Source organism: Dasypus novemcinctus, chromosome 13 (genome assembly GCF_030445035.2).
Source record: "Dasypus novemcinctus isolate mDasNov1 chromosome 13, mDasNov1.1.hap2, whole genome shotgun sequence".
NCBI classification, from domain to species: Eukaryota; Metazoa; Chordata; class Mammalia; order Cingulata; family Dasypodidae; genus Dasypus; species Dasypus novemcinctus.
Genome location: NC_080685.1, coordinates 7,937,509 through 7,955,849, shown reverse-complemented (window position 1 = coordinate 7,955,849; position 18,341 = coordinate 7,937,509). Strand labels below are relative to the sequence as shown.

At 38.1% G+C, this 18,341-nt stretch overlaps 1 protein-coding gene across 7 annotated transcripts in view; it reads left to right on the top strand.

Moving 5' to 3' along the window:
• RGS7 (regulator of G protein signaling 7) overlaps nucleotides 1-15,829 on the top strand; it is a 530,807-nt gene extending 514,978 nt beyond the window's left edge. For 2 of the 7 annotated variants that reach the window (XM_071207355.1, XM_071207356.1), the window contains 4 exons: nucleotides 1,960-2,049; nucleotides 3,495-3,548; nucleotides 4,282-4,362; nucleotides 15,141-15,228. In XM_071207355.1, the coding sequence (XP_071063456.1) occupies nucleotides 1,960-2,049; nucleotides 3,495-3,548; nucleotides 4,282-4,356 (219 nt within the window). In that variant the 3' untranslated portion in view covers nucleotides 4,357-4,362; nucleotides 15,141-15,228. Of the gene's footprint in view, nucleotides 1-1,959; nucleotides 2,050-3,494; nucleotides 3,549-4,281; nucleotides 4,363-15,140 lie in introns of all 7 variants that reach the window. The other 5 variants (XM_058309479.2, XM_071207358.1, XM_071207357.1 and 2 more) reach the window with 3 other exon arrangements.
• Nucleotides 15,830-18,341: the final 2,512 nt, after the last annotated feature.

The window sequence follows — 18,341 nt, the reverse complement described above, 5'->3', positions numbered from 1 at the left end:
TTATTTTCTTTCTCTGTAGAAAATACATTTCCTTTCGGTTTGAACTTAAAAGAAGGAGTCCTTGGGTAGAAAGCCACCATAGGTTTAAACAGCTAAACTGGACACCCATTCGCTGGGACTCTATCCTGGTCCCCCAAGTAGAAAGAATTGCATTCTACAGACGCACATGGAGGAAGTGGGATGAAAATTCCAGCCCTACTGCTCACTTCTCTGCTGATTTATCTTTCCCTTCAGCTCAAGATAAAATTTCAATCATTGTTCTAAAGCCAACAAAGTATAAAATGTTTGAATGACCTTCCTGAAGTCTTAAAAAGAGCATTTCTTTAGTAGCTGTGCCATTGAAAAATATTTTTGCTTAAGAGGGTCCACAATAAAATGAAAAGGAATATTTTTCTGCAGAAAACATTAGTCCTTTGACCCTAGGTTTCTTTCACAACTAAGCTCAGATATTTAACTCCAAAAGTGTTTTTTCCCATTCTTCAAAGCTACAATGACAGAAACTCCTGCCACTGTTTGAAAAGTGATGTAATGTAGTCCTAATAGTTATGAAAGCAGATTCTGGAGCCTAATTATGTCAGTTCTCATCTGTGGAACCTCTTGCATGCACCTCACTTCTCTGTACCTTAGTTTCATCATATTTACAATGAATATCATAACAGTGACCTATTCATTGGTGTTTTGGAGGATTAAATTAACTAACAGGCCAGCATAAACTAGGGACCTAGCATAAACTCAGATTTACCTGAGCATTTTCTCTGCAGGCCCCATATTCCGCTAAACCTTTATTATTCCTTTTGTTCTCACAGTAATCCTGTTTTATAAGTTAGAAAATTGAGGGTCAGAGAGATGAGTAAATTGGCCTAAGTGGGTACGGTTTGTAAGTGGTGGATCTTGAACAAGACAGGATCTGAACCCCAAAATGCTTGACTCCAAAGCAAGAAACTTTTCATACTACAAATTCAAATGCAGTTCCAAATTTTGGAGATCTTGTCTAGATCTTGAAACTTAACCCTGAATGTTTAAGTGGATTCAGAGTACCTCAAATTATTGCTAGTCTCTGGAGACCAGGGAAACTGAGTCATTTCTTAGAAAATCTTTTTTCCTCAACCAGAAGTAATTGGTACACCCAAAATACTCTCAAATAGTTTGAAACTCTGCACCTGAACTGATATTGCCCTAGACCAGGAAGATGAAGGAGAAGATTAAGCTCTCCTGGCCTCTAATGGGCCAGAGCAGAATGTCCCAGGGGTGGGCCCAGATTGGATTGAGTGGGTGCATTTTTTTCCCCTTTGCTTCAGTTCATTGTCTATCAATACCATCATCAAAATAGAAGGCTGCAGACTTCTTTGAGTAAATGAACAAATATTTGCCTAATCTGTCATTGAATGTATAAAAAAGCATTTAAAAATTAGAGATTTAGCAATTCAGTATCATAAAATATATTGCTAGATTTGTGGTCTGGCCCAAAATGGATATGGATGACAAATTTCCATATAATTTGCACAAAAGAGATGATTCATGCGGAGAATCGGCACCTCAAAGTGCATGTAGAGACTGAAGGCATCCAGGATGCCACTCAACCTTGACTTCACTGTACCTTCTTTTGGCCTGGCATAATTTTAAGAGATAGCAGAGGTTTCTTTATATTCTCTGGTGATCCGTATAAGTCGTCATCTTGATTCGAAATTACTTCCTGATATCCCATTAACCAAATTGCATTTTTTTTAAATGATTGTTGTGATTGACTTCTGTAGCTCCAAAACTATTTAAACACTCATCCACGGGTGAAATAGCAAATTTTGAAGCTCTAAATATTCTGTAAATGTAGGATATTCTCATTCCCATTATTATTTTTAGCTGCTACCGAATTTATTCTTGAATGACGTGGTATTTTTCTCATCGTACCTGATTTTTCCTCAGAAATAATAAAGAAGCACCTCAATCGTTATTTCTTTTTAGGAGCACATTTACAAACTGATGAAAAGTGATTCCTACCCACGTTTTATAAGATCCAGTGCCTACCAGGAGCTTCTCCAGGCAAAGAAAAAGGTATTGATTCTTTATGACCCTTTTTGACCTAGTTCTCAGTGAAAGCTGTTTGCAGCAGTTGCCTGTGCTGGGCCTGGGTGTTGGACACCTGGTAAGTGAACATGAACTTACTCAAAAACCCTCCCCCAAACCTTTGCATTTTATAAAGGCCATTTAAGTTGTTTTTGTTGGGTGGTTGCTTATTTTATTCTCTCTCTTTTTTTTTTCTTTTTTGGTTTGTTTCTGCAAATGTTCATGCTTTCCAAAGTTTATTAGGAGCTATTTTCATGTTTCATGTTAGTCTTCTATATGCCTCTTTACAGAAAATAAAAAATTACATTAAGGAAAGGAGAAGAAGCATGCCATTAGGCCAAAAAAATTGAAGAAAGTTTCTTTGTCCAGTAAATTGAAATGTGTGTTGTGGCCCACTGACCCCATATCTCACTGATAGTAGCTAAACTTTAGTAATGCTTACTTCTGAATATTTTCATTTGGCCTTTATCCTGAATCACTTATCTTCCATACTATGAATGTTTATACATATCAGAAGGTAGATAAACAAGCATTTTTTGGGTAGTCTACAGGAGGCCTCAATGGCCAATTGGTATTTATGATCAAAGCCTCATGGTCCGTAGCTTCCTTTGCAATCAATGTAACAGAGTAGGGAGCATCTGGATTTAAACATCACTCATTATTAATTTTTTAATATTGAAATAGTTAATATCGTCTTGAAATCCTTGGGTGAAACTATAATTTTGTGTAATTCATGATTATCAGTTAAGCTAAATGAGATTTTTCGAAGTCCGTTGCCTTTTCAACAGGAAATACTCTGTAGTTGCACTTTCTTAATACAAAGAGCACTAGCTACATGGAACTGTCCAAATTTAAACTTAAATTCATCAAAATTTTATAAAATTCTAGCCAAATGTCAAGGGTTAATAGGCATAGCTAGACGCTTCTATATTGGACAGCATGAAATGAAATTTTGTTCCTTTCAGAACATTCTATTGGACAGCAATGCTTTATAAAATTGCAAGGTATTGTAAGTAGGACTTTCAACTTCATAAAAAATTATGAAGAAATTCTGAAGGGACACCACTATATTTTCAAATATTTAAGTTCTGCAGTAAGGCTCCACATATCCACTTCATTTCAGCTTAATTTGATTTGGTTGAAATCATACCCTTTTGTTTGCACAAGAAGAGCTTTTTTGTTTTTTTGTTTTTGGTGTTAAACATGAAAGCACTAATGAAAACAAGTGAAACATAAATGAAAACGTTAATGAATTCTTAGCCTGGGATAAGACCCTTTTCTCAGCAAATCTCCCTTCCTCAGCCCCCTGATTTACCTCATGGATTTAGCGTTGCACCATTTGATCATCCTGTCTTTTTTCTGCTGTTTTCCTGGCTTTCTTTTTTTACGTTCTCTTCCTTCCCTTTGCCCCATCCCCACCCCACACATGTAAGTTGGGGCATTCAATGGATCGCAGAACATCTCTTGAGAAATTTGCACAGAGTGTGGTAAGTCTTATTTTTTAAGAAATTTTAAATCCTTCAGTCCAAAGAAAACTTCCCACTTTCAAGCCCTACCACCTCACCTTGCATCCTCTGATGCCACAGCAAAGGTACTGCCTTGATTCAAATTCAGAAGTTCATGTTTCCTACTTATATTATCTTTCTGTTCCATTCCTCTAGAGTAGATAAAGATATCCTACACGAAAGATTAAAATAGAGAACTAAGGTTTGGAAAGACATGTACATTTTCATATATGAAATGAAGGAATAGCAGTTATTCCTCCTTTATATTTTTACTTTTAATCTATGTGTCCCTTTCTTTATTAAAGAGAGTGCATGCATGTCTATGCTCTTTTCCTTAGCTCTTCCTTAGGCTTAAAAGAATAAGAAGAACGAGGGTTCTGTGCTTTCATCCTCTGCAGGGCAAAAATAACCTAATGAGCAGGTTAAACCGCAAAGGCTTGATATGAACAGTGATCAGTGACAAGAGATGGCCCTCCAAAGAGCCACTAGCATGCCTCTCATTCTTTATTTTTCAGAAAGGTGTTGAAAACTGTCGCATAAATCCTCCCGAAACCAGTAGTGTTCCCACCAGTGTTTTCTTGGTATCTTGCCATGTGTTTTTGGTGATATGTATGTTTGTGGGATTCTTTCTTTTTTTGTATCGTGCCAGTGCCTTTAGAACTTTTTGACATTGTGTAAGCTCAAACTAAAGCCTTCAACACATTTATTTTTATAGGGCAGAAACATCCCTATTTTCCCATGCCATAAAAACTGTACACCAACACTGAGGGCCAGCACTAACCTGTTATGAAAAGAGGTAGAAAATGCTTGGTTTATACTCAAGTTTGTCTGCATTGTCTCTTGAGTTGTGTGGTTAGTTCCATGCTGCTCTGTGTGTGTGTGTGTGTTGTGGCTTTTGCTGTGATGACCAGTTAAGTGGAGTTATGTGTGTTGAAATGTAAGCAAACTGGATTCAACAAAAACATGGTTTTTGCTTGCACTTTCCTTCAAGGATCCTTGGGGTGGGGAATGTTAATCAGTTTTACTTATGGATTACCAACTGCAACTAAGTACTCAGAATATTTGAAAGACTTTAAAAATCAGTGTTTGCTTTGAGCACGCAATGCTATTTCATGAATTAGGGGGGTGGAAAATGAGGCACTCTAGGGATTATTCACAATTTCATGACTTGTAAAAAAAATTTTGGCTGGCTCTATTGGAATCTCAGGCCTTTAATACAGAATTTTCTTAAACACGCCTCATAAGTTGCTACGGGGATATAAAGTCAATTTCAAAGTAGCCCCCAAGACTTTGCTGGAGCATCTGGCAATAACATGTTGCATGGTATTCTGTGTATTGTGTAAGAATTGTTTCAAATTCATCCTTGTTAATACAATGCTAGAGGTATATTATTCTTGAGTTTGGAAGAGAAATTTTGGTGGTGTGATTACAAATAATAATGATACTTGGGAAAGAGAATAAGGGGGAAAAAATGAGTGTCTTTCTCCAACATCATCCCAAATCTGACCCATTTCCCCAACTCTAAAAATAGCAGCATACCTGTCATACACTGTAAACTTCAAGAGAGCACCAGTGGGAAACAAGGAAAAGAGAGGGTAGGAGGGTAGATGATCAAAATTCAGTTATCAAGTTTCAACTATGTTCCAGACATTGGACTATGTAAAAGTATATACCTTTACCCTCAGGGTCAAACAAAATGATAACAGGGGAAAGGTAAACTATTTCTACTTGCTGGTGGGGTGAGGAGGTGTGGGTAATCTGAGAATTCCCAGAAGAGAGAACAGATAACTAGATAAGCTGGATCTCACTAGGCCAAGAAGGGCAGCCACCGTCTTGAGAAGGAAAAATAGTTGAAATTAATGAACAAAAAGGAGTTGAGGAACATGCATATGTATTTAACTTTCCCACACGATGTAGTAATAACTTTTAGATAATTTTCAGACACAATTGTTTAGTATTAATACCTTTGCATCCAGGAAAACAAAAAGTGATATCCTTCACTGAATATTTTGTTTTGGTGGTATGCAAAGAAATGGAGTAAGGAAATTATAGACAGGCTCTCTGATTTTCCTCAATAGATTACTAGTGATTCCATTTCTTTTATTAGTTATGAGAATAAATTTCTATAGTGAAAATTATTTTGGTACAAAAATAGAAGTCCACATATCTCCTTTCCCTTTTATTCACTTTTTAAAAATTTCCCTTTGTTCAGTGTTTCTCTGTGTTATGATTACTTTTAGGATCAGCAGTTGTCACATCCTTAGTACTTACATAATAAATTTTATGGGACACCTTTATAGGATCAATAAAATAATTTTAATACAAGATGGAGAATAGGTGATTTTGTCATAATCAGATAAACATAATGGAGGAAAGATGGAATTTAAATAAACATTTTAAAGAAGTTCTATGTGCAGATTACTCTGCTAGATGCAGGGAGACTACAAGGTAGACAGGATCCAAGAAAGAAATGGAATAGGAAAACTGTGGGTCTGGCATATGGCAGGTCCCTATAGGAGAATCACAACACAGACCCTTAGGATTTGGGAGCAAAACCCTGCCATCCTCTGCAGATAACTGGTCTCCTTTTCAGGAACAGCTTTTGGCCTGTTAGGCCTGTTAGGGCCTTAGTAGAGACAGAACATTTAACCTTGGCCATCAAGTTACCATGAGACCCGAGTTGCTTATCATGAACTGGGTTGTTGTCTGACCCACCAAACCATAAAGTTGGGCGTGCACAGCAGCCCTCCATAATAAAGTGAAAGCGGTATACACAAGTTAGGGTTTGAGCAGGCCCTCAAGGCACAAGTAAGTTGCATGATGAAGTGTCCCAAATAATCAAAAGGCCCCACCTCCAACAGGTTCATACTCACAGGAACTGATGAGCTCTAAGGACATGATATTCTGGGGTCCACCCAGCTAAAAACCTACTTTTTATGTAGACTATGAAAAGAACTGGAAAATGTGAGGTGATTACCTAACAACTTACCTGTACTGAGTACCTGCCATGTACCAGGCCCTACACTACAAACTTCACATTATTACATATGATTATGCTTATTATTTTACACAATTCATATGGGCGATCTGAGAAGGTACATCATTTGCTCAAAGCCACACAGTGAAGGAGCTGGAATTGACCTCAAATCCATTTTGTCCCCAAAATCTTTCTCTTTCCACTATCCACCCTGCTCCCTGATATTCTTTCAACTGGTAGGCTATAAATAAACCCAGCCACCCGCTGATATGCTCCCCCACAATCTGAGTCTATTTCTAATTTGTGTCCTTTTCTAGAAAGTTTATTTAGTTGTCCCAGCATAAAATCGTTTTACCCTGGCTTATAGAAAATGGCACCACTCTTCTTACTTTGCTCCAGAGAGAAGGTGGTTTTGCTAGCCATCTGTTCCCAACACTATTGGAGCTTCCAGTGGTTACTGAAACCCGTACTCTCTTACTGGCACTTTGGAGACTACATATAATAAATAGCTAATATTTTACGATGTTCAGGGACACCCACTGCTTTGTGTTTGTTTTGTTGTGGTGGTTTACATACACAGCCCCAGAAGGCAGTTGGGCAGCTGTTACCTCTCTTTCCAGAGAGCAAATGGAGGAATAGTGAGCTGAGGTCACTTCACCAATGTCCCTCAGTTGTTGAGTAGGAAAGGCATGACTGGAAGCAAACTTTCCTTAATTTTCCCCCATTACTCCTGTCTAGATTGCTCTTATTCTTTCTGTTATGCCCAAAACTGGTGGGATAATAATAACTCATATTTGTGTAATGCCGTTACTTTGGCTTGTTGTCTCAAGAAATCTCATTACCTGTGGTTTACTCTTTTATTACTTTATTTTCCTTGTTGTCAGAGAGGTCTGTGAAGGTCTTTCAAAAGTTACTGTGTCCTTCTGTGCCTTTATGTAGTTTTCTTATTAAGTGGAAATCATTCTCTTTTGTCAATGTTAATGTTTGTTTTTTTTATTTTAACAGTTGTTTCCTTTCCCCAACACCATCACCAAGTCTGACATCACTTCTCCAACTATTAAAATATCACTGCCTCTACATATCAGACAACCTTAAAGAAGAAATAAGGGAAAGAGAGGGTTGAAGATTGATCTTTCATGCCTCAGTCAACATCCATGTATCAAGTGCCAACATTTAGTGCTCACCTCCTCTCCTTAGTTTATGTTAAGTGGAAGTGAAGTCAGTCTGGCTCTGAGAAAGAAAAGGAGAAATGAAAATTAGAGAATCTTAATGTCGGGCTTTGAGAAACTAATCTAATCTAACTCCTTTTTCAGGAAGACTTTTACCCTATTGCAGTAAGACAGTTATTTGCAAAGCCATTACAATAATCAACAGAAAAGTTGTGCTGTCCTCCTTGGTTGTCCCATCCTCTCTGCTCTGGTACCTCCACTGATGCTTTGGGCATTTGAGGCATGCCATGGATACTGTAAGGCATTAACAGGAGACATCCTGGAGACTCCTAGAGAGAACCTTAACAGGTGTGATTAACTCTGAGCTGAGGTTACCTGAGCTGATCTTTGGGGAATGAATTGAACCCTGTAATTCATGAGGAGGAATATTAGTAAGAACACCTGTAACTCATTTGGAGTATTAAAATGAGAGCGATGGGGCAGTGCTTAGTTCTCTAGAATGTTCTCTTGGCTTAAGTCGAATTAAATTATTTAAGCCCAATCTGGGGTTGCTGTTTAATGTAGGCCTTTGCAGATTTTACATAGGCAGCAAAATGTGGTAAAAATAACCAGGCCCTGGGGCTTGATATGTTTAGATTTACTTTTGAAACCTTGTCCTATACTTTCTTGCCACATGATTTTTTAGAAGTCAGTAAAACCACTAAACCTATTAACTAACACTTTGCACAAATATACATAAGTACTTTTAAGTGGTCTTATACTTTTGCTCTTTTACACTTAAAATATGTTGTAAACATCTTCTAGTTCATTTCATATTCTTCTAGCTTACCCTACTTATTGATCACACAAAATTCCTTTGACTAGACATACTCATCTTGCATTTTTCCAATCCTCTTTTGCTGAACATTTAGCTTTTTCCTTATTTATTTTTATTTCTATTATAGATCAGAGTGTGATAAATCTCCAGTTAAATCTTATACCCATCATGATTTTTTTCTCATGATACATTGATAAAAATTCAGTAGCTTGGTTATATGAGATGAAGATTTATAAAGGAAAGAGTTTATCTTTCTCTCTTTTTCTCTTTTATCTTTACTTTTTCTCTAACCCCAAAGCTTGTACTAGGGAGAAAAATAGTTTATTCTGGAAGGCTGGAATCAGTCTTGAATTTGGTGATTTCCAAAATTAGTCACATTACACATTAGTGAGATACGTTAGTCCACCTACCTGATGGATTTCAATCTGTGAAGCCACTTTCTCAATGACTTTGAACTTGGCTTTTATGGAATATAAAATCTGGCATGACATCTCTTCAGTAACCTCTAACAAGCACCAAGCTCGTACACTGGAGGCCATTCTCTCCACCCAGCGTGACTGTTGGAGTATTAAAATTCCAGGCCAGCTAGAGGCCAGGATGGGAGCAGAACGGTGCAGTACCATCCCCACTGGGGTGGCCCCTCGATGATGATGGGGCTGCCACATGTGCTCGTCAGGACTCAGCCAGTGCTCTCCTGGGGGACGGTGCTGGGCTCTGATGTCTGGGGTTACAGGCACATTAATGTCCCTAACCTATTTAGGATCTTGGGGCACCTAAAAGGAAAATTCATAAACTTGTCATTGGGTTTTCCCACCCTGAGTAATACCAGTATAGAAAATTGACCTGGTGGCTTAAGATCCACTGATCTGCTACATTTTTATCATTGTTTTTATATACAATTATACTAGGTTCTAAATCATTCATTCAACATAGATTAAGTTTTGACTATGTAACCAGTTATGTGCTACTCCTGTGTAGTTAAAAAGACAGCCTGTCCTTACTTACTTCATAGTCCCCTGACATCAGTTTCTACCATAATGAAGCAGAGACCAAACCTTACAGTATTCAGAAAGATAGTTTTCTGTGTTATATTTGTGCTAATTAAGTTCTACCATGGTAAGACACTTTGGAGTTAGATCTTCTCTTTACATCAACAACTATAATGAAGCAGGTTATCTGCTTTATATAAACATCCATTAAAATTGAAAAGCAGTTTGGAAACTATGAGAGGGAATGCACCTATAAATTCATCTTAAGGAGAACTTTGTGTAAGGGCTTTCCTTGGTCAGTGCAGTAGATTTTATTATTTAGTATCACAGGCATTTGGAAATTCCTAGAGCACCTTTGGTAAAAATAGTTTATAAAGTGGCCATTGGATTTCCTCTCCATGGATATTACCAGTGAAATCCTAAAGTGAGCCTGGTCAAGGATGAACTGTTTTCTACTCTTCCTTCTTTATGGATCTGAAACTCATCCCATTTATCATTTTCTTGTTGGCAAATATGGCTATCCATCTTTTTTTTCTTCCTCTTTCTTCTTTTATGGATCTGAAGCCTTCTCATTTATCATTTTGTGGTTGGCCTATGTGGCTATCCATCTTATTTTATTGGAACTGGTTATAGTGATAACTTGCCTGAAAAACAATTTTAAGTTCCCTGCGGTATGATGTAAATCGATTGGTGTGCAGTATATCAGACCATGTAGCCTAATTTAGTTTGGACAGTACATTTTTGTTTTCCCCTGGTAGCATCATGAAGTCTTAAGTTGCCACTCTAATTCGAGAAGCTGTGAATTGTACAGTGCCTTTTGGTCATAGACATCCAGAGCTACAGTAGAGGTTCCACAGGTGTGCTGGGTGGCTGCTGAGAAGACAGTCCCCGGTTGACACTTGCCCTTACTGCTACACTTGGCTGAGGAAGAAGTTTCAAAAGTATTTCCCAAGGTATTTCTCTGATGTGCATGAGGCTGTGGGTTCACACTAGTGATGAAGGGGCCTTCACCTACTGTGAAGGTGGAGGCCTTCCTGGGGCATCTGTGAGACGAATTTATGACCCCATGATCCCATGTATCCAGGCACTACTGGGTTCTTTTATCAAAAAAAGTTATTGAGCGCCTACTATAGTTTTGATACTTTGCTGTCTGTCTGAGAATATATAGATAATAGGACATAGCCCCTCTCTTAGGAAGCTTATAATTTATAAGAGGACAGATATGAACAGAAATAAATACTCTCATGGTGCTATTAACATGTACTACCTAAGTTGGATTGTTCCCCTCGTGAACATTAACTGTTCAGTTAACAAACCTAGCTTCCCATCAGACCTTGAGATGATGTAAATCATGCTGACTTTTCTTAAAGCAAAACAGAACAGGCAAGGAGGGAAAGAGTTCAAATCTAAGCAAGAAACCTGCCTACCATAGCTAGAGCAGATGACCATGCCGGAGAGAGAGAAAACCGGTGGAACCAGAAAGAGGGTTTGGAGGACTTGACAAATGCAGTTGCCTTCCACGCAAGGTCCACCGTGGAGATTGCCAATTTAAGGAGCATAATTCAAAAGGAAACAGTCTATATTCTGGTTTTACACAATGGGCCATTTTTCATTTAGACAGCTAGAAGAAACTAGAAGGAGAACACACCTTTGTAGGAAAAGTAGCTACTGTGGTAATTCACACATTAGATGATATAAACAAGAACTTGGGTGGTGAAAAGGGGGAAGTGGAGAAAGAATAAGCCATTTAGTACTAATCAGTGTATATATAGTCTACAAATAAACACTTTTGAGTCAAGCTCATTAGAAGAGTTGTTAGGAGGGGAAAAATCCTTCAAACTGTCAAATAGGAATCGTGAGAGTTATATGTACATATTAATAAGTAAAACTTTATTTTGAATTAACACTTTTATTTTATTTGAAAATATTGGAAGTATCAATCAAACATGATCAGGCTCTTATATTAAGGTACAAAAAAAGCTGAGCAAAGCAAGACTCTATGGGAATGCGTCCATGTGCCCTATGCACTTAGCATTACAATGTTTGGCAAAGCACCTTGCACATGATTTTCACTCAATCTCAATATCAGTCTCAGTTACCACTCTGCATTAAATAGGATTGAATAGAAATAGAGTTAAATAGAATTTCACCATTGGTCTAAATATAATACATTTGCAAATTTTTTCATAAATTTGTTTTACAAAGCAAGGAAAAATATGAATGGAACTTCAGTGGATAAAGATTGGGTTTAAAAAAAAAGATTGGGTTTATTATGACCTCTAATCTCTACTAAAAATAGATTCATTCATTGATTATTTCTAGTTATGAGGTTACTTACTTGCTGTCTTATATTACTACCAAACAATATAGTTCTCCTCTTACTCATTCTCAAGTCACTTTCAGCCTCATATCGGTTCATCAGGATTCCTTTATGAAACATTTTTTCTGTAGAAAGCCATTTATATACCAATGGCAAGCTGTGGCTGTGATTTTTGCTTTCCCATCATTTGTGTTAGTATTTGCAGGCAGTCGCACTAAAATGGACCATGTAAAACAGCTAGACAATAGACTTCTTTATCTAAATCACATATATTTTAAGTATGGATGCCCTGCAGTTTCTTAGGCACTTGGTAGGTACTATACAGAAAGCCCAAGTTGGGCAAAATCCCACATCCTCTACATTCCTGGTTATAAGTGCACTGTATTTTGATGCCTATTGTTGTTTTTCATTTGCCATAATCTAAGAGCCATAGTATCAAACTTTGGACATCCTAAATACACTGATTATACCTGTCATTTCAACTAGTAAAGACAATTACTACAATGGGCTTGTGACAGTTACTGAAAATTTAAAACACAATCTCTATACTGCACTGACTGTTATTTCTGGGGAAAAATAGTTTCAACTGTCAGCTTTTTGCTTCAGGTCATGCAGATCTCACTTCAGTGTTACTTATCAATTATATTTTCAGCTATTGCATCAACAATAGAAAAATCACCCAGGAGGCATGGTCCTGTTACTGCAAAAGGAAATATATAACACACACTTGTTAGCAAGACTTGTTCACTTGACACATACCTAAAGCCAGAATGAAAAGACTATTAGAAAGTCTTTTGGTTTTCTGATTTTATAATGTAAGCCTTCAGGGAAATTTCAGGAGATATTGAGTAATAAGTCTTTTTGAGTCTCAAAATCATAAAGGAACCTCAGTCTTTGTTCCCCTGGTCCAATCCCCAGCCTACTGCATGAATCTCTTCTGTAGATTCAGTGACAAGTGGGCAGTTAGCCTCACTGGCTAAAAGTTCTGGCATTGATTCTTCCAAGCATTGATACTACTTCTCCTTCCTGGAGCCACGCAAAATGATTTAAACCATTCTTCTAGATGACAGCTGTTGAATTATGTGGAGATGTGATTAACATGAGCTTGCCCCAAGTTTTCATTTTATTCCCCATAGGTAAAATCCCCATTTCACTGTTTTTCTAAGTGTCGTCCAACTATCCCTGTCTCAAAATCTCCAGGACCTTGGAAAATGCAGATTCAATGACTTCACTTTAGATAAATAGAGTTAGAATGTGTGTGAGGGTGTGTGTGTGTGTGTGTGTGTGTGTGTGTATGTGTCTCCCCAGGGATCTACGTTGGTTACAAGAACCTCAGAACAATAAAGTTTAAGGAACATAACCTACATGGAAGCTTTCCTAATTAACCTCTCCTTCCCAGGGATCACTGCATCACACTTTGGGGTGCATCAAAATCACCTGAACACATAATGCTTCCCCCACCTAAAAGTCTAATTAAGTAGTTCTCTGGTAGGTTTTAAGAATTTTCATTTTTAACAATTTCTCAGCTAATATGGTGCTGCCTACCACGCAAAGAATTTCTTTGACTGTATTAAGACACATGAGTATGTTTTTCCCAATTGTGTTCATCTATTTTTCCATCACAAATTGCCAGCTTTGTTATAGAGCTATACTTCTTTTTGAGCTCCCATGAAAAAGTATTTTTCATTATCTCCTGGAACAAGCTAAACTTGTAACACACCTCCTTCTTAATAAAGGTCATGTCAGGCAAAGTACTAGTAGCTTTGAGAATATTTGGGGGAAAAAAAGTGTAGAAAGAGAGCTATTAAATTTGTAAGGATGACAGTATTTCCACTGTCAAAATCAAAATGACTGTGTCTGAGTTTCAAATGCCTTCCTAATTTCAATGTAACTATTTCACTCTTCCTCCCAGTATTTTGAACCAAAGCACATCAATCTGGAGTCTTAAAAAAAACCGTATTTTGTTAGCATCTTTTCCCTAATCCTCTATTACATAAGAATTTACTCTTCTGCCTCTCCCAATAAGTAAGTCCCTCTATTCCACAAACAGCAATAAAAAATAAGCCTTTTTTTAAGATAAATGATTCATCCTCAGAATAAATGTATATGCACAGATGTTATACATTTGTATTTATAGCACAATTAGTGTACTGTAGACTGGAAAAGACAATCATAAAAGACAATGCAAGTATTATTGTAATCTTCAAGTAAATGTAGGTTTTTTATTCCAGCACTATTTATGATTGTCTTGTGATATAATTTCAGCATTTCAATTAGTTAGTAGTTCTCTGTTCTTCTCAGAGTCGTGGTAATGAGCTTTGGGTCTGGGTGTCCTGATGAACGGAACAGATAATAATATTATTATTAAATATTCGGTTTCTTCACACATCTTTTTATTTTCCCTTATTATTTTATCACCTGAGAATCAAAAATCCCTTTCAATAAATAGACCATCTATTTTTTTACTAGAACATATAAAATGAGAACAAAAACAGAAACCACTGATCAACAATCTACTACTCTGATCATAAATTTAAGATTTCCTGTCTCTCTAGATTCGTTGTAATTAACAGGACAGTATTGGCCTACACTATTTCCAAATAATAAATAGTTTTTTTAGGTATTAGCACACTATGTGGAATCAGAATTTAAGGGATTTTTCTGGGGTTGGGGTGGAAAAGGCCAGGAAGATATCTACAGTTTGAAATAGGGAACAAAGAGACTTTCGTGTGTAGATATGCAATTAGCTCCCTTTTCTCCATCACTGTGTAAGACAGGGCATGGATTCAGTCTTGAGAGTCCACCAATCACACCCTCAAAAGTGCATTTTATTGGGTTGAGTCAAATCATCTACATCCCTAGATATTTGTCCAGTGCAACACAAATTTCAGCAATTGAACAAGAATGCATTCTCACTGCTATCTTCCAGAGCCGCCTACCAAGATTTCATGTTTATGGCCGGTTGCAAGCCTAGGTGTTGCATCATTGCTAAGCCTTGACGGAACGTTTATGGACATGTTCTTATGATTTGCTAATCTGTGCTGTGAAACCATCGTCTGTTTGCAGCAGGGTGGGTGAGGTGGGAGGGTGGAGGGAAAGAGGGTCACTGTGTTTGATATGTTGGTGGGGGGACGGAGGGAGGCTGGTCATGACGTTTGAACCATGATGTACCTACCAGGTTCAGTTTTGACCCTTGCACAAGACCAGCTGCAGTAAATAGATTCTATGAATAAGCAGATTGTCAGTGATAATACTGTGTTTTCTGTTTCTTTTTCCTTGTTTTATTTATTTTTATTTTTCAGGGGAAATCTCTCACTTCAAAGAGGTTAACAAGCCTCGTTCAGTCTTACTAACGGATCATCTTGTAGCAGAGAAGCAGACTGGAGTTGTTGCACATGCTTTGTAGCTCACTGTTGTTACTTGGAACAGAGGACATTAATTAGACCAAGGTGTTGCATGAGCAAAGGACCCGAATTATTCATTTTTGTGTACATTAAGGCATTTCCATCTCCAAGAACCTTTGACCATCTCAATGCCTCCATTTCAAACTGTTCTCTCCTTCCTTCCTTCTCGTGCTAAGCTGGATCTGTGTCTTTTTCCTTTTCAACAAGTTCAAGTGAAGTAAAACCTTTTTTTTCCCCTCTCTTCTCTCAAAGCTTCTGCTAGACACACAGTTCACTAAAAATTCAGTCAGTCACAAACTGGAAGAATTGTGAAAAAGTATATATCAGTAAATATACCTATGGCTTCACATTTATTAAACAATAAATTAGCACAGAAAGTTTCATTTCACCAGTGTACTCACAGTCAGAAACAAACTCATGTCTTTGTCACCTGTACATTCTCGGTTAATGTTTCTTGCATTTATTTTTATACCATATTTAAATAAGAAACACCTTTTACTCCAGATGTATTAAAGTTGATCCCTTCTCTGTAAATTTGTGTATGTTTATATTGTTGTTTTATCTTTCATTAAAAGATGCAGAATCTCGGTTGCTTCTGTAACTTTTGAATTCAGTGTTAACTGTGAAAGAAAACTCATGGTGACCAACGTGGCCCAAACTGTAGAAGTTCAGTTTGCCCTCACCCTCAAAGTTTACTTCCCGTTTCCACACCAACTTAGGTGGTACAGCAGCCACAAGCATTGAAAGTGTGTCATCTGCGGGCTAGCCAGGGACAGGGTAGATCCTTTATCTCCTGAGGAGGACCAATGCTAATTAAGCCTCTACATTTTCAGAACTTTCTGTCTCTTTGTGAATATGTCTCTAATGTTTTGCTAATGTATAGTTCTGTTATAATTAGGAGTTAAGTGTGACTTTCCAACTCAGGAATGGATGTTTTAAACATAATTCCCAAGATATGTTAGGTCATTGTCTTGTAATTTTTTGATGGGTATAGATTCCTTTGAGAATATGTTGATAATTTCAAGTGTCTATTAAGTGTCACCGTATTATGGGCGTCACATGCCCATGAAATCCTCACATTTCAGCCTAACAGCAGCCCTTTAAGATTATGCCTGCTATTTTGAGGACACAGAAGCAGAAAGAGGTTCAGTAACGTGGCCAAAGTCCCACAGCCGAGGGGTGGAGCTGTGACACAAATCTAGGAAGTCTGATGGGGGCGCTCCCTGCACTGTGCTTACCCCTAGAAATGTATCTTTATTTTGGTAAAATTAAGTGAAAAATTCACCTAGGAACATTGGCATGGAGTTTTCGGACATTCATGGACTACTCTGAATCTCATCCATGGACGCCTGGTAAGAAACCTCATTCCCGTAGAGGTGGCGTCAGTGACAGGTCACTTCGCCAGCCAGACTGGGCTAGACCCATCAGCTTCCGCATACGGCAAGGCCTCGCAGACGCTGGATTTTGAAAAAGAGATCAAGCCACAAGCCCACCGGGACCGGGCCCTCTGGTCAGCAGCGTGCAGTGACCCGAGCCCAGTCCCTTCTCGACTGGTTCTCATCCCAGGAGGTTGCAGAGCTGGAGCACCAGCTCGCGACAGCCTGTAGTGTCTCGTGGAGGTTTCTGTGGCTTCGGAGTTGGGGGGCTGTGAAACCCCAGCGCCATCTGCAGCCGCTCTCCAGGCTGTCATATTTCAAGTGCTGAAAGCAAAACACTGCCGACCAAGAATCCAACATCAGTAAAACTGTCTTTCCGAAAGGAGGGATAATTAAGACATTCTCAGATAACAAAAGCTGAGGGAGTTTGTCCCCACTAGACCAGCCTACAAGACTTGCTAAAAAGAGCTCTGCAGGTTGATAGGAAAAGACAGTAGATGGTAGATAAAGACCACATAAAGCCTCCAGGGAGGGTGATGATGTAGGTAACTATAAATGCCAGTACTTTTTATGTTTTTGGTTTGTAACTCTATTGTTTACATCCTACATGCCAATGCATAAAATGTAATGATAAATCAGTCGTTTTGGACTCACGTTGAATAAACACATAATATGCAACAAGAACTACAGTAGGGCATGGAAAGGCATAGGAACGTAGTTTGTGTAGACTACTGAAGTAAAGTTGGTATTAAAGCAAATGAAATTGTTACAGATTTAGGATGTTAAATTTAAGCCCCGCGATAACTACAACGAAAATATGGGAGAATATACAAACTCATAACATAGAAATTAGAATATAGGTTGCCAGGGCCAGAGGGCAGAGAAAACAGGGAGTGAAGGTAAGATGGGTGTAGGGTTTCTGTTTGGGGAAATGGGAAAGTTTTGGTAATGGAAGGTGGTGAGGGTTACACAGTTTAGCGAATGTGAATAATCCCATTGAAGAGTATGCTTGAGAGTGGTTGAGAAGGGAAACAATATTGTTGTATGTTCCCACAAGAAAAGCAACTAAAGAGACAATGACAATTAAAGGTAATACGTAATCCTAGGTTAGAGCAAAGGGATTCCAAGCCTAAATCCAAACCCTAGAACTTGCAGGTTCCAGCATGTCTGTAGGGACTCTCAGGCAGATTCGAGGACCTCAGCCTGTTTCCTTCATACAGCCCCTTGAAAATAAAACTGAGAAATGATGGCAGTCCTGTTCCCTGAGCAGAGGCTCTGCTCATATGAGCTTCTCACAGAGGGGCAGCCCTGGACCTCGAATCCGAGCCAAGGTGATGTCTGCCAACACTTCCAGTCCCTCTGTTTATCCAGACTGTATCTTGATAAGGAGAGGCTATCAAGACCTGCCAAAAGCTGAAATCCATTGGTCCATGTTTTGGGCCGATAGCGTATACCAAAAATCTGCTAGTACTAATCAGTGAGTTTAACAAGATTATAGATACAGATCTACATGTTAAAAAATTGATTGTATTAGAAGATCTTCTGGAACAATAGAGTAAGGACCTCCAAAAAATCTGATGCTCTACCATAAAAGTGTGGAAATACTAGCAAAAATTATAAAGGCAACTTTTAAGAACTCTGGAAATTAACAAAGGCTTGCAACTTTGGAAAAGCATTTATTCAATAAAATAGATAAATTTTGGTAAGAACGGTGTGCTCTTGG